The sequence below is a fragment of the Narcine bancroftii genome, chromosome 6 (assembly GCF_036971445.1).
Source record: "Narcine bancroftii isolate sNarBan1 chromosome 6, sNarBan1.hap1, whole genome shotgun sequence".
Taxonomy (NCBI): Eukaryota; Metazoa; Chordata; class Chondrichthyes; order Torpediniformes; family Narcinidae; genus Narcine; species Narcine bancroftii.
Window position 1 is genome coordinate 35,631,868 of NC_091474.1, and position 23,348 is coordinate 35,655,215.

At 39.0% G+C, this 23,348-nt stretch overlaps 1 protein-coding gene across 1 annotated transcript in view; it reads right to left on the reverse strand.

Annotated features, from left to right (window-relative positions):
- vstm2l (V-set and transmembrane domain containing 2 like) overlaps positions 1-23,348 on the reverse strand; it is a 78,066-nt gene that overhangs the window by 18,989 nt on the left and 35,729 nt on the right. Inside the window, exon 3 of the mRNA XM_069888044.1 lies at positions 13,824-13,843. Within this exon, the coding sequence (XP_069744145.1) occupies positions 13,824-13,843 (20 nt within the window). The remainder of the gene's footprint in view (positions 1-13,823; positions 13,844-23,348) is intronic.

Consider the following 23,348-nt stretch of genomic DNA (forward strand, 5'->3'; position numbering starts at 1 on the left):
ATTGAAATATAATGATTGTGCAAGGACAAGAATACTGGTGCATTATTTTTATGTGGCAAGGGCCAGATTTACAATCCAAAGCTGAAGGTGGCTCATAGGATTTTAACCATAAATAATCAGATATTTACGCAGTTCACATTGAAGACACAAGCGGCACAATTCTTATAATCGTCTCACCGCCCCCACCTCACTGAATATCGAATGCAATGTATAAAAAACAGTCTACTTTAAATATGAAAATAGTAAGTGAAAGCACCCACATTTTACTGGAATATCACCATTTGGAAGAGTCAAGATTGAAAATGTACTTTTCTGGAAAGGAGAGATTAACATTATTTTCCTACTAAATACATCCAATGGAGCCTGATACCAGCACACATGATGGTACTTGTTCAAAGTTATCTGCATTTCATGAAATTTCTTGTTAAATACATCTTCTACCCTGATATATTCAGCACTTACGGAAAGTCAGCTCCAATTATAAGATAATTAAGGAAGTTACTAAAAGCATTCTTGCATAATGAGGCAGAGGGCTCCCATAATGGAAGCTTAGTGCAATTGCTAAATTCACTCAGGGTCCGTAATCAACACTGGAATTTCAAAGGAAGATCTGCCTTAATGGACCAAAATATCATATGTTTGTAACCAATAAAGCACATTTAAAAGATCCTTTTATGAAACTTTTTTCATGCTAATGGATATTTTTATTGAAGTTGCTAAATTCACTGGGGATCCTGAACTGCCATTGACTCCTCATCAGTCTCATTCCCTCCCTCTTTATTGCCCCACATGTTATGTTCTTGGCTCTTCTTTTCAATCTTGCCAATCTTGCACTTGATAAGGTTTTTATTTGAAATTAAAAATAAAAAGTAACCGCTGCAAATCAGAAAATGCTCAGGCAGCACTGATGGAAAGAGAAACAGGGCTAACATTTTCAGTTAATAAAACATGATTGAACTGGGTTGGAGAGAGATTTGGGAAGGCATGGATAGACAAAAGGAATATCTGATAGGGTGAAACCTTTGTTGCGAGTTGTTTGTGGCAGTTGTGCGGATAAGCTGTTGAAAAAGTTATCCAATTGATAGGTTCACAAGAGTCGTTAGAGAAAGAGAAGTCGAGTGTGAGAGAATATGGGAGAGAGTGTAATAATTGTGAAATGAGGCGAGTCATGGAGAGAAAATGCAACAAAGGAATACAAAAAACAATGAAATGAAGAGCAGGAGGAAGTGGAAGTTGTAGAGTGGCAGCATGAGTCCAGAAGATTGCAGATAAGAGAAGGACACAGGCAGGCAGGTCAGGGTGGGAGTGGGAAGAATTAAAGTAGCAAGCAACAGGAAACTGAGGGTGGATACCACTCTTCCCCAATGTCAAGGGATATTTGAAGTTCACCTGACCAGTTATGGTGAATCTCATTTAACACCCCATTGAAGAAAATACCTCTGACAATTCAACACTCCTTCATGATGAAAACTCAGCTGTGTTGTGTAAAATAAATGACTTGAGTTATTCTCAGCTGGGACTCATTCATATTCAGTGAACAGGTTTACTATCATAATTCAATAGACGGGAAATCACACAAAATTGTTTTACTATTGAGACATATTTAATTCCACGGTACAGGTACATGATCCTTTATCCGGACACCTAAAATGCAGAAAGCTCAAAAATCCGGCAAGTGGGGACTGGCGGTTGGGGGAGGCGGCCGGGGGACTGGCGGTCGGGGGAGGCGGCCGGGTGACCGGCGGTCGGGGGAAGACGTCCGGCGGCCGAGGGACAGGCGGTTGGGGGAAGACGTCCAGCGGCCGAGGGACGGGTGGTTGGGGGAGACGGTCAGGTGGCCGAGGGATGGGCGGTTGGGGGAGACTGCCGAGTGACTGGAAAGGGGTGGGGGTTGATAGGTAGCACAATTCATGAGGGCTTTCCGAAATCCGGAAAAATCCAAAATTCGGAACCCCAAGGGTTCCGGATAAAGGATCGTGTACCTGTATTTGGAATCAGAGGGACATTATTACAACTGAGAGTAGAAACAATGGCACATGCTGCAGTTTCCCACCTTCACTACTGGACAAAGTGTTTAAGTTTGAAGATTTATTTTGATTGTGAAAGCATTGAAAGCCTTAAGAATGAATGACTCCGCAGTCTGAAGGACAGACGTGGGAAATGATAGTTTTTGTTTAAGGATAAAACAGGTTTTGCATTCTTTTTACAGTGTAGATACCGTGAAATTGAAGGAGTGGCCATTATCAACATCTTCAGAAAATGTCTACATCAATGCAGATTTAGATTTCAGACTTTAGATTCATTGTCAGAAAACATACATGACATCACATACAACCCTGAGATTCTTTTACTGGCCGGCGGCAGAATTAAAACTTATTAACAGTGCAAAAAAATGTACTCAGTGTACACATGTAAACAAATAAAGAAATGTAAACAACTGACCGTGCCATACAGAGAGAAAAAAAATCAATAAATGGGTCCCTGATTGAGTTTGTTGTTGAGGAGTCTGATGGAGGGGTAGCAACTGTTCCTGAACCTTGTGGTATGAGTCTTGGGCACCTAGAACTGCCACGGTTGGCAGCAGTGAGAACAGAGCATGTGATGTTGATCCTTGATGACCAGTGTCCTCTTCCAACTGCACTAAGCTACTCCAGCAAGATTAGTGTACCTATCACCAAATGAAAAGTTATTATTTGCTGCCCTCTCTCACTATCCTGAACAAGGGATTGGTCGACCTTGTCGTACGTGATTGACGGTGACACATTGCAAATAAGGATGCATACATGATTTCAATAAAAAATATCCATCGGCATTAAAAATGTATTATTTTAAATGTATTTTCTTGGTTAAAAACATGATACTGGAGTCCATTATGGCAGATCTTACTTTGAAATCCCACTGTTGGTTACTGGCCATCTAGTGAATTTAGCAATTGCACTAAGCTTCCATTATGGGAGCTCTCTACCTCATTTTGCAAAAATACTTTTAGTAACATCCTTAATTGACCTACATTGCAGTTGACTTTCTGTGAGTGCTGAATACATCAGAGTAAAAGATGTAATCAATAAGATATGACATGAAATGTAGATAACTTTGGACAAGTACCATCACATGTGTTGCTACCAGACTCCAGTCCATTTAGCTGGGAGAAAAATATTTCTTTTCTTTTCTAGAAAAGTAAGTTTTCAATCTTACCTCTTTCAAATGGTGATATTCCAGTAACATATGGGTATCCACATATTTAAAGTAGTCTACCTTTATACATTGCAGAAGATACTCAATGAGATGTTGAGATGGTATTTATATTGAGGGCGCCTCATAAAGATATACAGCACAAAGATAAGTCCTTCAGCCCATTGAATCCACTCTATCAGCCACCTATTTACATCAGTGCATAAATTTTTGTTCTCTCCCACATCCTCATCAACTCTCCCTAGATTCCACCACACATCAATAGATTCAGGGCAAATCACATTGTCCAATTAACCTCCCGATCCCATGTGTCTTGGCGCCCATTGGAAGCCCCACTGGGTCATGGGGAGAATGTGCAAACTTCCTACAGGCTGAACTCAAGGTCAAGATTGAACCCAGGTCTCTAGTTCAGTGAGGCAGAAGCTCTACTAGCTTTGTCACTGTGCCACTACTCAGAAGTACGTCCACTCTGCCAAAGGGTGTTTGCAGTGGTGTTGCAGTGCTTTGCTGATGCAAAGCATTTGAATGTTTACAAACATCTCACTTGTAAAGTGAATTGAATATCCTGCTATCTATTTCTTTCTTCAAGAATACTTGAACTTTACCTCCAGAAACCTGAACCTTTGTATTGATTACACCGCACCAGCTTAGCAGAACATCTAACTCTGCAATAAAAATAGAAAATACTGGTTGCCAGTGTCATAAATGATTGGCAGGTAGGTCAGGTAGCAACTGGATAGAGAAGAAACAAGCTAAAGGTTCCTTTTATTGTCACATAATAATACATTAAAAATGTAATATGCAAGATATACTTCAACTTCTGTCTGCCGTAAGGAAAACAACGAGTCGCCATGAACATTGCCTGGTGCTCCCAACAGTAGGAGAAAGAGAAGCAAAAGAGAGCTCCTTCAGACACTGAGTGTCTGTGGATTAGCCTCCAGCATTCCTGCAGCCTCTGCAGGAGCACTGATTCCAGTAAAAGCCATTGGCAGCTCGAGCTCCGGATCCAAATCTCCGATACAATCAGGAACCTTCAGCACCTAAGGCCTTTCAGGAGCCCTTCTTGCCCTCAGACCACTCTCGTATCCTGGATCCAATATCAAGTTCCCATGAGGCAAATTAATTTCCAAGACCGTTCATCAAATGTTTTCCCATCTCTGAATGGTTTAAGCTCCATTCCAGAGACTAAGGACAGAAGTTAAATTAATACTAAGAGGGTACTATACTGTGAGAGACACTGAACTTTAGAGATCCTCACCAAAAATTAGACACACAGCATTGTAATGGGCCCTTCCAGCTTATGAGCCCGGACCACCCAAATACATGAATAAACCAAAGCACCTAGAGGAAATCCACGTAGACATGGGAGATCAGACAAACTCCTTACATACAGAACCGTATTCAATCCTAGGCCACTGCCTAATGCTAACTATGCCACCCTATTTCAAAGAGTAGATGATTTCATGTAACATCTATCCTCCAATCAACATCACTTCAAGAAGATCATCTCATCAATATGATTTTGTTGTATCAGTAAACTGGAGGTAAATTAGCTGCCTCTTTGCTTTCATTACAATGCTACTGTATGTAAAACAAAAGCAATTCTATAAGGTGTTTTGGGAGTTTCCAAGTTCATGATAATTGCCCTATGAAAACATTGTTCAACAATTAGTAGTCATCTGTAAAGGAGTGAAAAAGGCTGGCATGAGTGACACCATCCTAACCTAGGATTCCCTCTGGCCCCAGATGCAACAAACACAGGATTCCCTTGTCCTCACCTACCATCCCACTAGCCTTTGCATTCAATACATTATCTTTTGGAATTAGAACAGAATCCCACAACCAGACACATTTTCCCCTCTCTGTCTTCTGTAGGAACTGCTCCGTCCATGATTTCCTCATGCACTCATCCCTTGAATTAGGTGGAGGGAGGTCCTTGAGGATAGAGACTGCTTTCTTAAGGTACCGCCTCTTGTAGGTCCTCGATGGAGTGAAGACGGTTGTCCGTGATGTTGCCAGCCGAGCTAACAGCCCTCTGGAGTTTTTCTTGTACTGAGCATTGGCACCTCCATACCAGAGAGTGATACAGTTGGCCAGAATACTCTCCACGGTACACCTGTAGAAGTTTTCAAGAGTCTTCGGTGACATACCAAATCTCCTCACAAAGTATAGCCGCTGGCAAGCCTTCTTCATGACTGCATTGACATAGAGGCTCCAGGACAGATCCTCAGAGATGCTGCCACCCAGGAATTTGAAGTTCTTGACCCTCTCCCCTGCTGAGCCCTTGATTACGACTGGTCCATGTTCTCCTGACTACCTCCTGAAATCCACAATCATCACCTTGGTTTTGCTAACATTAAGTACAAGGTTATTGGTGTGACCCCCCCCCCGCCACCAATCAGATTATCTCCATCCCATATGCTTCCTCATTGCATTTTGTGATTCTGCCAGCCACCATGATATCATCGGCCAACTTGTAGATAGCATTGCAATTGTGCCTGGCCCCACAGTCATGGGAGTATAGTGAGTAGAGCAGTGAGAATATAGTGTATAGCTATGTATAGCGAGTAGTACAACTATCCTGAAGGGTTATAGGGCTGGATTTCAGAGAGAGGAATATTGAGGTTATACAGGGATTTGAAAATGTGAAGGCAAGTTTTAAAACTGAGGTAGGGCCAAAGCCAGGCAGCTTTGGATAAACTCAAATTTACAGAGGATCAAGACAAATAAAAATGATCTGTGTGTTTTATTTAAATTACTACACTCCAAATCCATGATTTGACATAATGTGCCTGTCTTCATAGACCATTGATTTGGACTAAGCACGTTGATGTAATAAAATTCAGCTACTCTCCTTCCACTTTAAGTATGGTATGCCAAAAAAGACCCAATCCCATCTTATGGGTCTGAGATGATGCATTAGATTCTCAGAGCATCCACATAAATCTGCCATGAGGAAGTATCAGGAATATGTTTATTCTAGCAGATTTGTGGCTTTTTTAAGATTTATAAAATCTGTTCCATTTAATCCTTACAGTAAGAGAAAAGATTCCAAGCTAGGGTGCATGTATCCTGAATGGTCTTTGCTCTGGATTTTTAGAAAGTAATTAACCTACGTATTTCACATGGGTCAAAATGGTGAATCTTGCAAAATTAGTGAAGAAAATATCATTAAAGTTTAATAATATATCATCTTAATATTTTCAAATGCAGTCCAATGTGAACTAAAAACACAGACTCTGTTAGATCAGATTATCTAATAGATCTAAACGAATAATTTGTTATTCAATGAGATCTATTTGCAAGGAGTGACTTCTCCATGTGCAGTATTTCTTTGACTGGTGATAAGATCCACCATCAGTATGTATACCACAGTCTTCATTGCAGCTGTTCCAGCTTTATTGAATTCCCTCAAATTTAGTGGTGTTCTTGGGTTCCTGGAGTTCCATTTGGCTAGTCTCCTGCCATCCATTAACCTTTATCAACATTTCTATTCATTCAAATTCCACAGTGATACAACCATTAAATTTTACTCCACACATCTCAGCACTGGTCTAAAAGAATGCAGTAACAGTTAGTGAGTGGCTCAATACTCAGGGACCAATGACTGCCCAATGTACTTCAAATTACCGGTGATAACAGGTTAAATCCAATCCCCAAAGTGCAGCGTGAATCAGTGAATGGGAGACATAACTGTCTTTGTGCATTAGGTTCTTGCACAGTGACACATTCTTGCCGCAAAAAGATTTCCAGACAAAGTCTGGACTGTGTAAACACTAACATTACCCACAAATTAAAGCATGGTGATGAAACGGCACAGAATTCAACCAAAATCATTCAGAAACACATTGTGTGTTATTGTTTCCCTTTATATTGGAGAACCAGCAGAGATCTGTGCCCAAGATGGCAGTGCCCAGGGATGTCAACCCAGACCATGATGGTTGCAGGCACCAGGGGAGCAGGAATAAGCCTGGAAGAGGAGCCTACAGGGGAGGAGACCACAGCAGTGGATCAGCAAGGTGCTCGGTGACAGAAGACTGCACACCAAGCTTCAAGCTGCTAGAGACTGGTACGCGGGAACCAGGTACCTGAACTGGTAATCGTGAGGGCGCTGCTGGCAAGCAGGGCTCCGAGAGGGTGTCAGACACTGACAACGTCGTAATCTTAGTGAGGTTTCGGAAGTAGGGGCCAAGAAGGGTGACGGATGCCTGGAGTTCATGTTTACCACTGGAATGGGCGGGTAGTCTTTGCTACAGAGGTTTAGGAAACAGTGGAGGTGGCATCGAAGGAGGTGGTGGTTTCCACAGACACTCTATTTTGCTTCTCCTTCTCTTCTTGGTAGGAGCGATGGACTAGTGGCACCTCTGTGTGCCTTTGCAGGTTCTCAAAATTAACAAATTTGACACATGTATGTACTGGCCAATAAAGCAATCTTGAATCGTACTTGGGAGATCAGGATCCAGTGGAGTTCCTCTAGGGCAATGTTTTTCAAACTTTTTCTTTCCGCTCACATCCCACCTTAAGTAATCCCTATGGCATAGGTGCCCTGTGATTAATCGTGCCTAATTGATTCGTTATGTGCACAGTTTCATAACTCCAAAGGAAATGGGCCAATGACAATTTTTCTCAAGCAAAATATTTCAGTAACAAATGGGTCTAGAGCAGTGGTTCTCAACCTTTTCTTCCCCCCCACTCACGTACCACCTTAAGTAATCTCTTACTCATCACAGAGCCCCTATGGCATAGAGATTATTTAAAGTGGAATGTGAGTGGAAAGAAAAAGTTTGAAAACCACTGCTCTAGGGTGTCGTGAGTTTAACACCTTCTGTTGCATGGTTTATTTCACTGTAGAAAGTAGCCTAATAATAGATGAGGAAAGGTGAATCAGAGGTCACAGGCAGTAAAGAATTAGCTCTGGGGAAAATAGTGCAGGCTGCAAGATTGAAATCCAACTGTATTTGCCAAGATGCACGTGAATTTCATCTTTGAAGTGCCTTGTTCACAGAATGCAAAACTCTGCCAAGTATAATTATTTCCCTATTGTGTCTGTTGCACCTTCTAATATCTGAGCTGAACTGATAGTATCCATCAAATTTCTGTATACATCACATACTCAATCACCTGAATTTCCTCAAGGCCATAATACTACAAGGACTCGATGTTTGAATTAAAACTATATGGAATGTATTGCACAGAGAGAGGGCAGTTTATACTTGATCTGGGTCTGCTTCCTTTTCAAATCTAATTTGGTCTGCACACCATGTATTTATTAAGCTTCAGATTCAAGACATCTGTGCCTACATTAAAAAAACCATAAGAAATAGGAACAGGAGTAGGTCATCTTGCCCATCGGGTCTGCTCCATCATTCAATAAGATTATGGCTGATCGGTCTGTGGATTCAGCTCCACATGTCTTTTTCCACATAACCATTAATTCCCCGTCTATGCAAAAATCTAAGTGTATCTTGAATATATTTAATGAGGCAGTCTCCACTGCTTCCATGGGCAGAGAATTCCACAGATTCATTACTCTCTGGGGAAAAGCCTCTCTTCCTTGTCCCTATCCTAAATCTGCTCCTCAAATCTTGAGGGTATGTCCCCTACTTCTAGTCTCGGCCATCAGTGAAAGCAAATTTCCTGCCTTTATCTTATCTATCCTTTTCAGGTTCATATGTTTCTATAGGATCTATTCTCATTCTTTTGAATTCCAGTGAGTATAGTCCCAGGCTTTCCTCACAAGAGAATCCCCTCATCTCCAGAATTAACGACTCAACCACCTCCAAAGCCAGTACATTCTTTCTGAAGTAAACCAGATCTGCATGCAGTACTCCAGGTGTGAACTTGCCAATGGCCTGCACAGTTTCAGCAGAAAACTCACCACTCTTAAAGCAATGAAAGCAAACATTCAATTTGCCTTTTTGATGGCCTGTGCCAGCTGAAAACTACTCATTTGCAATTTTCTCACCGTAGCTATATTTTAACCATTGCTTAGACAAATCCATTTTTCTTGAATTCTTACCTCAATTTATTTTTTGGTTGTCTTGAACTTGTGGCCCTTAGTTTTGGATTTAACATTGAAAAGAATGTCTGACATATCAGATATTTTGGAGCTTTAAAGATCTTCACAAGGTTACTTTCAGCCTGTAGTATCCTATATTAAAATCCCCCAGATGTTCAGTCTCTTCTGATCAGTATGATGTGACCTGCTTAGCATCAAGCTTCTACATGATCTTTAAAAATCATTGTTACGAGCCCAGAGGTCCGCAAAACCCAGCAGCAATAGATATTCACCAAGACAGATGGTTACAAAAGTGGCTTTTAATTATCTTTAAACAAGAAAACTGAATCACACTTTAACTTATTACTATTGACTTAACTACCCTAACTTAACCCCCTTCTAATTCTAAGCACACGTGTATGTAACATGTGTGCAAGTTCAGAAAAGCTCTTTGATTCACAGTCCAATCTCACTTCTCATTCCTCCAAGTTCACTGGTTGCAGACAATTCTTACACTGTGCACAGAATTTAACATTTATAAAGTTCACCAGGCTTTGGTGCTTGAAAGGTAAATGGTTACCACTCAGGAAGGTTCTTGTCAGTTTTCAGAGAGAGATTTGTTGTTCCAGGACACCCACAACTGATTCCTTTTTGAATCAGCCACTTCAGTGTCTTGCCGAAGAAACTTGCCCCCTCAGAGTTATCATCTGATAACCTCTTTCTTTCAGGTCACCACAGAGTTCCTTTTTATTTCTCTTATTTCAAGTGAAACATTAGACAGCCAATCGCATGAATCACAAGGGCTTTGGCCAGGCTGAACTAAGCAGTCACAACCATCTTCTAAATGGGGTTTTCCACAAGCTTGCCAGCTTGTCTTGTTCCAGTCCCAGTTGCTGCTGCTGAACTGTAGACTGTAGAACTGCTCTCTGTCTCACGCACACACGCACACACGCACACACGCACACACGCACACACGCACACACGCACACACGCACACACGCACACACGCACACACGCACACACGCACACACGCACACACGCACACACGCACACACGCACACACGCACACACGCACACACAGAAAGCCTGTTTGACCCTCTCTGCTTGCAAAACCACATGACCCTCTTAGAACAGGAAGTTCCCCTCCAGACAATCTGCGGCTCTGACAAGTTCTTTTATCTGTTGCCTTTTTGTAAACAACAATCCATTAATGGAGTCTCTTGGGCACTCTCCAAAGCTTTTGCAAAGGCTGTTGGTCCCGACATGTCTAGCGTGAGCAGAGCTCCAATATTTTAAATAAAATCTGTTTTAAAGTGTTTGTATGTGACCTACACTAACAAACCTGCCCCAATTTATCTCCCAAAAACATATCTATATCTGTCACACAATCTTTAATGCAAAATAGATTACAGAACTATAAATACTGATATGAATAGTGAACACAAAATAAATACTGACAGAAATATCCAAATGAGACATCAGAGATATATTTCCGCTAGGTATTATTCTAATTTAAAATAAAGCCAAAACTATTCTTGAAGTACTCAGTGGGCCAAGCATCATATGGGAAGAGAAAGGCAGAAGAGAATATGAAAGGAAAAATAAGGTGGAAATTGGTAGAGTTGGAATGACATGAGTGAGGGTGGTGCAGAGTGGGGTCTGAGGCAGGTTTAAATAGAAGGTGATTAATGAGATCTGAAATACCACAAGGGGAAACAAACAAATGTGAAACACAAGTTGGGAGTGGTTAATTGCAGCTAACTTTCAGTGAGCACTGAAAACACTGTAAACTGTGGAATACCATGTTGAATCCTAAAGTGCTAAGTCCGAAGATAGGGAATGGTTCCCTAAAACTTACGTTTGGTTCTGGGTTTAAACATGCAACAGGTGTGTGTTCTAATTGTGCTTTTGACAACTGTTAATCTCTATCCACCCAAGTAACCTTTACATTATACCTCTTGGAATAGGATCAGTTCATTGGAATCATTATTCTTTACCTAATATGGTTAGTGTAGTGTAGCTATTCTTAACCTTTTATTGGCCTCTTAGGACTCTACTCAAAGTTTATGGGCCTCCTTCCCTGTGAGCAATCAAGTTTAGTTGGTTTCTTCCGTGCTTCTCTCCAACCGAATACATAAAAAACAAAAAAAGTATTTTATGATTTCAGTCCATGGCAGCCCCTCTAAATGTGCTCTGGCCCGCAGCAGGGCCATTGTGCTCCCTGTTGAGAATGGCTGGAGTTGTGGTTAGCACAATACTATTACAGAGCCAATGACCCAGCACTATCTCTAAGGAGTTTGTACATTCTCCTCGAGTATGAATTGGCTTCCTTTGGGTTTTCCTGTTTCCTCTCACATTACAGAGACATACAGGGCTAGTAGGTTAATTGATCACAAGGGTTTATTTGGAGAGATCAGGCGTGTGGGCTAGAAAAACTTGTTACTTCCTGTATCTCCAAATTAAAAAAAAACTCATTGGACTCTCATAACCTGTATCCCATAGGTTTTATGAAGCCATTCTAACTCCCCTCCCTCTCCATAACATTAGGAGCACTGAAATCAGTTTTGGCCACTGAGCTGCAGGATAGATGTGGTCAACCTGGAGAGAAGGTAGAGAAGATTTAAAAGGATGTTGCCAGGTCTTGGAGGCCAGAGCTATCGGTAGAGGTTGAGCAGTAAAGGGATTCATTGCTTGGTTCAGGTGGATGAGAGATGATCTCACAGAAGTACAACAAAACCATGCGATAAGATCAGGTGAAGGCACTGAGTCTTTTGCCCAGAGTAGGTCATCAGAAGACATAGGTTTAGGTGGGAATTTTGGGGGTGGGAGGGAAGATTTTACTGGAACCTGAGACATAAATATTTTAAACAGAGGCTGGTGAGTGTGTAGAATAGTCTGCTGGAGGAGGTGATTGAGACAGGTATTATTGCAACATGTTTTAAAAAAAAAGAGAGACACATGAATAGGATGCTTAGAGGGACATGGGCTAAACACAGGCAGGTGGCGCTAGTGTGGTGGGATATTTTGCTCAGCGGATGCAAGTTACATTGAAGGGCCCATTTCCACAATATACGACTCCATGTGACAAAAGTCTGATGCAAAATGGTCGACATCATTGTCTTCCTCTATCATGTCTGCAGAGTAGCTCAATGATTCTGAGCCCAGAGACATCTATTATAATATGTTCATTCAGATATTCTTGCTGCTCATCAAACTGGTTTTTTTTATTGATTATCTACTGTAGCAGTTATTTCAATTGACTCAAAATCCAGAAATCTGAAGGGTTCACCCCTCACCATGGCAGCAGGGAAGTTGAATTCAGTTAATCACATAATCTGTCCTATAAAAATAGATAGCATCTGTAATGATGACCTTGAGTTTTTATAGATGTCGTTTACGGAAGGAATGTAATAGTCTGGTTTGTAGGTGACTCAAGAGCTGGAGCTATGAGGTTAAATTTAACTATCTAACATGTCCAGCAATAAAGAAATAAATCCAATTTTATTTATTTCTCCATATTTATGAGCTTTTGCTTCCTTTGTAAATGGCTAGATGCATGTAATAAATTCATCCAAGTACAAATAAAAGGTGTGTTCCTGGGTATGTGAGTAAATATGCATCAGTTTATCTTGGAAAACCCAGCTTAAACAAATAGCCCTTCTATTGCACTAAAATAAAATTTGTTATTGACCCTTCAGTTTACCCTTAGTTTTAATGAGTTTGAAGCTATCTGTCCTTGGCTTACCTATTCATAATAATCTTTAACGACTTTTAAATGGCCTTCTCCACATTGACAAATATTCAATTTCTGAGCTAATCCTTTGTTTTCTGATAACAACAGTCAGGGAATTGTCACATCCCATATCTCATAAACACCAGAATCAAACTTTAAACAAAATTAATCCCAACAAAGGAACACTTAAGTCACTGTTTATAGTTGATAAGAAAATCCAGCAAAATGACTTTTTGCAGGATTTGTAACTTCTCCCAATAGCACTTCTGTATTGCTTTATTTGCTTTGGGCAAGAAAACATGTGATACATCAATAACCCAACAGTGATTGTGGGAAGAACAGATTCTATAAAATTAATTCAAACATTTGTTATTAAAATCCTAGGTATTGTAATTTCTGATATTTACATAGGCATTTTTAAACCATGCTCAGTTTTAGTCTCTCCACTATCTCACTTAATAGCTAAGATGCAAGATACTTTGCTTCTCTCTTGAAAGTGATGAATCTCACAGGGTTACAGTTCTATGGGTGTTGACTACTGCCTTCTTCTATCAGCTGAGATAATGACTATCAATGGAAATTCAACCACAAGATTCACTGTGGCTGCACCTCATCTTGTTAACAGCTAACATCTGCCTGAGGCATTAAGGAGAAGGGTCCAAAGCTTAAGGCTATGTTGGAAGTAAGGCACAATATATGAATACCAAAGACAGGCCCAATCACAGAATAAAAATAAATACACCACAGAGCAACAGAGAGTGATCTGAAAAAGCAACATGGCTAAGAAAGGAATCAATATTGAAATAAATCATGAAAATCTGTATTCACCGTGGTTGGAGTTAAAACACAAAATGCTGAACAAACTCAGCTGGTCAAATGACTCAATATGTTGGAGACCACCATTTTGACTAGCTGAGTTTCTCCAGCATTTTGTGTTTTTATAGGAATCAATATAGCTCTGTTGAAGAAATTAATAGCATTCAATGAGTGAAGGTTTGAAACGATTAGTTTCAAAACAGTGTGGCTCAGATGTTGGTGGGAAGCCCACTGCCCTCTGTTATTTATCCTGGGTTAGAAACTAATTTAAAAAAAGGCACAAGCCCAAAACATTGGTGATGTATACATATAGTATGCTGTTTGACCTGCTAGTTTCTCCTGCTTTGTGTTTAACCAGAAACGATTATATTGGACAATTTTTTTTTCAAAATGTTTGCTTCCTTAAAAAAAGGGGATGATAATTGCCAACTTCAAGCTGAGCACAGCAATAATTTCAGATTTGCTGTGTCATGTTGAAGTCGGAGAAAAATTTAATGAACTTCTATGAATTTGGCCTGATTAATTGCATAAAGATGCTGACACATTGCGTTAGCTTAACTGACCCGAAAATGTTTGGCCGCTGATTTTCAATTGAACTCAGCATCTGATGCCTCTTGTGTCAGTTTCCAACAATAGTCGTCCAGCATTGATGGATTCCAATTGCCCTGATATTGCTTTTCCATGGTAGCAAGGTTCTGGTGAAACCTTCCACCATGATCATCCCTGACTGTGCCAAGATCAGCAGGGAAGAAGTCCAAGTGTGAATGCAGAAAATGAATTTTCAATGACATGATACACTTCATGGTTTCAGTATGACAGGAAATCACAAAAATAGGTCATATAATAAAAATAGAATTTTTTTTAATTGATTTTCGTGATCAGCAGCCAAAAATTCATAAAATACACCTAGCGTTATCCTTGGTTGCCAATGTAGAAGGGGACAAGATCCAACACTATTGACAAAAGATGAGAGTTCCTGGCGCAAGATAAGTATTCCGCAGTGGGGGGGGGGGGGGGGAGGGAATATAGAGGTACACTCATACCATTCACATCAGATTTCTTGACTTCATCTAGAAATTTCAACAAGAGTAACCTTATTTATCTTCTGGTACTGGTTTTCGGTAGCTGACCTTGCTCAGGCCACAGCCAAAGAGCTGAAGAATAAAGCCTGATGATGACATTGGAGCCAGAAACAATAAAGGTGACCTTGGAGTCAAAAATGATAAAGATACACTGCTGGTTTGAGATGGTTGTCACTGAAATTGCCAGGTAAAAATTGGGTGATTTTAATTAGGTCATAAATCTTCGTCCCTCCATAAATCTTCGTCCGTGAAGCCAAGCCAAAGAAGAAGAAGATGCATTAAATGATAGGCTATTGAGATGTGCAGAGCAACAAAGGGATTTAGGAGTGATGGTAAATAGTACCCTCAAGGCTGATACTCAGGTAGATGGTGTGGTGAAGAAGGCATTTGGAATGTTGGCCTTCATAAATCGGAGTATTGAATTCAAGAGTAGGGAGGTTATGATGAAATTATACAAGGCATTGGTGAGGCCAAATTTGGAGTACTGTGTACAGTTTTTGTCACCAAATTATAGGAAAGATATAAACAAAATAGAGAGAGTGCAGAGAAGGTTCACAAGAATGTTGACAGGATTTGAAGGTTTGAGTTACAAGGAAAGGTTATGCAGACTGGGGATTTTTTCTCCGGAGCATAGAAGATTGAGGGGTGACTTGATAGAGGTGTTTAAGATTTTAAAAGGGACAGACAGAGTAAATGTGGATAGGCTTTTTCAATTAAGAGTGGGGGAGATTCAAACTAGAGGACATGGTTTAAGATTGAAGGGGGAAAATTATAAGGGGAACATGAAGGGAAATTTCTTTACGCAAAGGGTGGTAGGGATGTGGAATGAGCTTCCGGCAGACGTGGTCGAGGCGGGATCATTGGTTACATTTAAGGATAGACTGGATCGTTACATGGAGAGGAGAGGACTGGAGGGGTATGGACCGGGTGCTGGTCAGTGGGACTAGGAGGGTGGGGATTTGTTATGGCATGGACTAGTAGGGCTGAACTGGCCTGTTCTGTGCTGTAAGTGGTTATATGGTTATATGATTGCTTCACTGAATGCTTAAGTTTATGGGGTTATACTTGTGTTTCTTTTTTTTTAAATACAGGTATTTCATTTAAAAATTTCCATCTATTTAATTATATATTACACAGAGTCAATACTTAGTTAAGTAAAATTACCATGATTACATGATATTAACCCTCCCCTTCTACTATAAAAATTGTAATGATCAAATTAGATATAATATATACTGGTAGGTATATAAAAGAATTATATAAAGAAAAATGAAATATAAAGAGAAAATAATTTTGTTCTGGATTGCACAAAGGATTAACTCACACACTGGGATCTTACAGTATTTATATAGAACGACTTATTACAGATTTTACGAGGCTGGAAGTACATCTTTACATGTTTATCCCTAAACTTTGCGTATACAGGCTCCAAATTTGTACAAAAGTTGAATATTTATTTCTCAAATTATATGTAATTTTCTCCAAAGGTATACAACTTTGAATTTCCGAATGCCATCTTTCCACACCTAAATATACATCTGCAATAAATTTCCTCGGCAGCGCTATTTCACTTGATAAAATTATAGTGTTAATTTCGGTATTGTTCCTTTTATATTCCCCAACAACAATAAATCTGGATTTTTCGGAAAAACAATACCAACAATCTGTTCTAAAAACTTTCCTAAATCCATCAAAAAAGTTTTATCTTTAGAACATGACCAAGTGGAATGCAAAAAAAAATGTTTAAAACCCTCTTCTTATAGATCAATTTCATTACTGAAATCAGATTGCAAAATACTGGTTAAAATATTGATGAACAGATTTGCTAAATTATTACCTAAATTAATAAATGTGAACCAGACAGGATTTGTTAAAAAGAAGTAGTCGGCAGATAATGTAGCCAGATTAATTAGTATTATACATACACCACAAAGAAGGAAAGATCTAAGTGCAGCAGTGGCATTAGATGCAGGAAAAGATTATGATAGAGTGGACGGGAATTTTTTTGTTCGAAGTATTAGACAAATTTGGGTTTGGACAAATTTTTTTCAATTGGATCAAAGCATTATATAATAATCCCAAGGCGAAAGTAGTAATTAATGAACAAACATCTGATCCATTTTATGTGGCGAGATCTATTAGACAAGGTTGTCCCTTATCCCCAGGTTTGTTTATTTTAGATATAGAGCCACTGGGTGAAGTGATTTAGAAATTAGTGATCTATTTGATTGAACCAGAGACCTCCTTATATAAATTACATTTAAATTTGAAAGAATATGGTAAGATTTCAGGTTATAAAGTAAATTGGAATAAAGTGAAATTTGCTCCTTATACAAAGAGATTATACTCTTTCTTAAAAAAAACCTCAATTTAAATAGCCAAAAAGAAGTGATTAAATATTTAGGGATTTGAATAGATAATAAATTTAATTAATATATACTAATTGAATTACTTACCATTGGTTAAAAAAGTTGAAGAATATATTTTTTTTTAATGGACTACTTTGCCAATAACATTAGTAGGTAGGGTAAATTGTATTAAGATGAATATTCTTCCATGGATATACTATCTTTTTCAAACTATACCTATATTGTTACCACAAAAGTTCTTTCAAGAATTAAATAAACACAAGAAAATTTCTTTGGAAAGTATCTATAGAAAGATTAATATGAAAATATGAATTGGGAGGTTTGCAACTTCCTTAACTTTAAGAATTATTATCCGGTGGCTCAATTGAGATTCCTTACTTCTTTATTTGAGGGATCAGGAAAACTGGCATGGGTCAGAAAAGAGATAGATAAAATAGGAGAGAAATTAGCAGAGTGATTTATTTATAAATGGGATTCAAAGTTAATAACTGGTGTGGAGGAGGCACCTTTGCTTAAGCATTTGATGACCATTTGGAACAAATAATGAAATTGGAACAAAAGGAAATATATCACTTAAAACATCCTTGATTCAAAATAACCTTATACCTTTAACTAAAAATAATCAGTTTTTAAATATTTGGTTTCATAATGGTATTAAAAATTTAGAAGATTGTTATGAACATGGTCAATTGATGTCATTTCAACAGTTAAGAAATAAATATGGAATTACTTGAAGTACATTCTTTGTTATCTACAATTGAGACGATATTTGTGGGACAAAGTGGGTTCAACAATGTACTTACCAGCTTGTAGTGAGTTGGAGGTTCTTATTAGGAGAGGTTATACTAAGAAATTTATTTCTGCAATGTATCTTTTACTACAAGCAGGCACTATTAAAAAGGGAATTCATAAATCTCGACTGAAATGGGAGGTTGATTTAAATATTACAATTGAGAAAAGATGGGCAGAACTTTGTCAAAGTTGTATGACAATTATTATCAATGTTAGATACTGTTTAGTTCAATATAATTACTTTACATCAATTATATTTAACACTGCAAAAATGCACAAAGTGAAATTGGATTAAATGTTTTCGATGTGGTGAAAAAATATACTAGTGTTTCTGTCACCAGCCATTTTAACTCCAGCCATATGTCCAGCCACAGTGACATATTTTGTCTCACCCTATCCATTGCCATGGTGAGGTCAGAGATAAACTTGAGGAGAAACACATCATATTCCTTCGAGACAGCCTTAAACCCAATGGCATGAGCAATAATTTTTTTTAAAGATAATTTTAGGTAAGCCCACCCCCCATCTGATTCCACTGTTTCATCTCTTCTTTACTTACTTTCTTCTCTCACTCTAACTCTTCTTCCCCTGCCTTTCTCTCTTTACCTGTGTCTTCACGTCCCACACCTTCCGTCTTACAATCTATCTCTTCTGGTCCCCTCCCCCAGCTTCTTTCTACCTTTTATCTGTAATTTTACCAATTCTTTCTTAATTTTGTTAAAGGATTCAGACCTTTTCTAGCCATGAATTCTATCTGACCTGCTGAGTTCTACCAGCAAATCTTTGTCTACTCAAAATTCCAGCATCTCCAGCATTTCTGTTTCTCTGAATATATGTAATTGCAGCAGATCAGGAAGGGATAGGAGTGGATAAATCTCCTGCTCCATTTTATATGGCACACTATTGAAGAGAGGAGAGTTAAAATTGCTGCCTCTGTGATAGGTTTTCAGGGACGAGTAAAGAAAGTGATGGATTTTGAGGACATACAAAAAGAAATAAAGAATTCTTATCAATATCAAAATCTTCCCTCATCTGATTAAAAGTTAAAAACTTACCCTCTTTAAAACAATCTCCCAAATTTTTCACACCTTTAAATCTCCAATGCAATAAATTTTGATAATGTATTGAAAAAGAAACAAGTTGATTATTATACAACGGAGTCAACGCTAATAATTTACCCCTAGAACCTATCATTTTATTTTTCTTTATCCATAACTTCATTAAATGTTTTAGTACAGGCACATTATATTGTTGTAACAAATAAATATTTTGCTTGAGAAAAATTGTCATTGGCCCATTTCCTTCGGACTTATGAAACCGTGCACATAACAAGTCAATTAGGTATGATTAAAACAGTAGTTTTCAAACTTTTTCTTTCCACTCACATACCACCTTAAGCAATCCCTTACTAATTACAGAGGACCTATGGCATAGGGAATGCTTAAGGTGGACTGTGACTTTTAAATAAAAAGGTTGCCTACCCCTGGTGTAGAGAATCATGAACTTTTCCCCCTTGTTAATAATTGTCCACCACCACTCACAGCTGGGTATGTTAGGACTTCAGAGCTTTGATCAGACCTGATGGTTGAGGGATGCCTTAATCCAATCTGGAGCCTGTGTGTGGTAGTCCTTCATTGTTGTTTCACCAAGCTGGCATCTCATTTTCTGTTATGCCTGGTGCTGCTCCTGGCATGCTTGTCCATGTACCTCATTAGACCAATGTTGATGAGGTCTTGCACCATGTTATTAAGTTGCATGTGGGTCCACTCAACAGACTTTTGATTCACCCCACAGCACATTACGCTATTGGGTGGATTAAGCGGTTTACAGATTTAAAAGGGTAGAAATTCATCTGTAGTCACTATGAATGATATAGAGTTGACTGCCTCTTGTACTCCCCTCTCAAAGTTAAATTCCATTAACTTCAATACTGTATATATCCAAGTATCAAGAGGGATTCTATAGCTGGGTGCCAATAGTATTTTGTAACTCCGCAGCAATACAAGAGGAGACATTATTACTACTGTAATACTAACTTGACTCTATTGACCTGTCCCATCAAATAACAAATGCTGTCAGTTTGTATCTCAAAGCAGTCGACTGTGTGAGATTTTCTGGAATTAAGGAAAAGCCACAGACCCTTTCTCACTGACCAGAAAATGCAACTGGAATTAATTCAGTGTAATTGTATTCCTGATTATGAATCTATTCAAAAATGAGGACTCATCTTTATTTAAGCTGCTGCCCAAATGAATCAGGCATAAATCACAGCCTACTTTTATTTCTGAGATCACATATTTCTATAAAAGATTCTCTCCTGAATACACTTAGGAATAATATATTCCCTGTGATTAAAAAAAATGTATCCAATACAAACTAAAATGCGAAATTCTTACCAGGATCCAAAGCACAATCAGCTGGTTCAGAAGCAATCTGCTATTCCTTTACAACTCAGCCAGATAGACCACATGTAGTACAGGAGCTCCTTATCTCATGATGAGCATTTAACTATCTTCAGATCCAACAGGAATTTCTGATTTTATAAAACATCCATGCCTGAATATTAGTGGTGTGGTATTTACAAAATAGCTGAGTAGCACGACCAGGGCATTCAAGAATCAGACAAACCACAGTAGATAAGGCAGAGCAAATACTTCAGTCAATTGATTAGGGGAGAAATGCAATTAACAGATGTGATAAACCTGACTGTTAAGACAGCACTTCAAGAAAATGGAAACTTCTGTCAGAAAAGCTTAACATACTTAGAATTCAAACAATACATGAAGAACAAGAAATGACTCTAAAATCACTATTCTGATACCACATTTAAAAGAATGTACAATCTTCTCACTGTCTACAAACCCCTACCTATATATTTATGCAGGTACAGATATCTCTTATTTGCTCTTTGTTTCCAGGTTTCATAAATTACTGATTATGGATTTAGTGACATTGTAAAATTCAACTCCAGCAACTCCATAGTTAGCAAGTCTTTCTTGTTGCTCATTACAGGAAACTTCACTAAGGAGCTACTATTGCAGCTGAACTTCTCTGTGGATTGTCACCTTGTCGTGGTGGAGAAGCTTGTGCGGTCCTGAGATCGCGAGAGTGATGCCACCTGGAGCTATGCTCCTGGTAGGACCACCCATGGCGGTAAGGGCGAGGGTGAGGCCCCTGACAAAGAACAATCCAAGACCTCAACAGTGGAGCAGGCAACCAAGTTACTCTGAACTCAACGGATGTGAAGGCAGACGAAGGCTATAACAAATCCATCAGCTCCATTTGTTGCGGTTTTCATACCATTGGAACTAATTGGTTGCTTTGTGAAGTATCATGTGCTTCTTGTGGTGTAACAGCAAGTGCACATTAAACAAATACATGGACAGGCGTCTTCGCTCGGTGGGCTACTTTCCAAGACTGGACTCATAAGCCACTTGAGAGCCCATAGGAATGAAGACCATCATCCTCAACCTCAAAGGGTAGCCACAACTAGGACATACCCATGATTCTGGACACTCACACACAAAGTGAGAAGTATATAGATTTCAAACTTCCAGAAAAATAATTAAGGTTAAATGGATGAATATGGAGAAAACTTTTGAGTTATCCTAATAACAGGTGTTCAAGTGTTCCCACTCTGTATACTTTAATTGTCATGCAATTTAAACTGGCACTAAAATAAGAGAATGTCTAATTTAAATGATTCCTTATCTTTGGAAGTTGACAAATTAGACAAGAGACTGCTGGAAAACCAAAGTGAAATTCGAAATTATTCTAAGCACACAACCAGTTATCAAAAATAAAAGGGAAGGTTTTCGATTAAAAAGTAAGGAGCACAGAGCCCCTCTGAAGGGTTGTAAACATTAATCTAACCTTTTCCTTCAGAAACCAAACGATCGACTGTGTATTTCAGAAATAATCACCCTGATTATTAGGAAGAACTGTGACACAGCAGCACCAAAACCCAGAATGAAGTCTCCCTTGGAGCCACTGTGGCCAGGCACGTCTGTCCCTGACTGGCCTCGTCATCTACCAGCGAGCCTGCAGCCCCCTTCCTAAATCTTTGTTCACAAAGCCAAGCCATGATCTGTCGATATTTTTCTTAAAACTATAATCAGATAATTATGGATGTCTTTAAAAAATGGTCTTTTAAGGTTTATATCTCAATTAAATACAGGGTTTGATTTACCTCACAATATAATTACTTACCATTGTGTTCCACTGTCAAATCATCAAATCCATCATCATATTTATGGCACCTTGATATATGAACAACTGGGTGCCTTCCCTAGAAAACCAGCAATAATTATTTATTTACACTGGAAGAACTTTTCCCTTCTTGATTTCCAGTAATTGAAATGTTTTACATCTGTTACAGTAATGTGTGGGTTTCTTATCTCTCACTCTCTATCATCTTGCATCTCTTCCTCATCTGCATCTCATCTACAGAAATCAACTACACACCTACATTTAATATGCCTTTACCACCCACCCTCTCCAAGGGGCAACACATCAATTGTGTCATTTACACTCCCTGGTTTCTGTTGTGGTTAATGTTAAAGGCTGTTGTAGGTAACAACAGAAAATAGTCAGAACGTAGAGATGGGTGGAAAAAGTGTCAGATAGAGTTCAATCCAGATAAATGTCAGCTGATGCATTTTGGTAGGTCAAACTTGAAGGCAGAGTACATGGTTAATGGTAGGATATTTAACAAAGCGGAAGAACAGAGGGGTCTTATGGTCTAAATTCATAGATCTCTTAAGGTCACCACGTAGGTTGATAGGACAGTTAAAAAGGTCGATGGTATGCTGGGCTTCACTAATTGAGGGATTGAGTTTAGGAGTCATGAGGAAATGTTGAAGCTCTATAAATCTCTGGTGAGGCCACACTTAGAATATTGTGTTTAGTTCTTGGTCACCTCATTTCAGCAAAGATGTGGAAGCGATGGACAGGGTGCAGAGAAGATTTATCAGGATGCTGCCTGGATTGGAAAATATGTCTTTCTGAAGCCAAGTTAGCAGAGCTAAGGGTTTTTTCTTTAGAGTGAAGAAGGATGAGAGAAGACTTGATATAGGTCTACAAAATTCTGAGAGGCACAATAGGGTGGACAGTCAGCACCTTTTTCTCAGGGCAAGAATAGGAGGCACCAGAAGACATCTGTAGAAAGTAAAGGGAGGAAAGTTTAGGGGAGATATAAGGTACACAGAGAGTTGTGGGTGCTTGGAATGCATTGCTTAGGTGGTGGAGGTTGGAACAATAGGGCCATTTAAGAGACTCGTAGACAATCACATGGATGAATGAAAAATGAGGTGGGATGGGTTAGTTTTTTTGGTACATATAGTTTGGCACAACATTGTGAGCCGAAG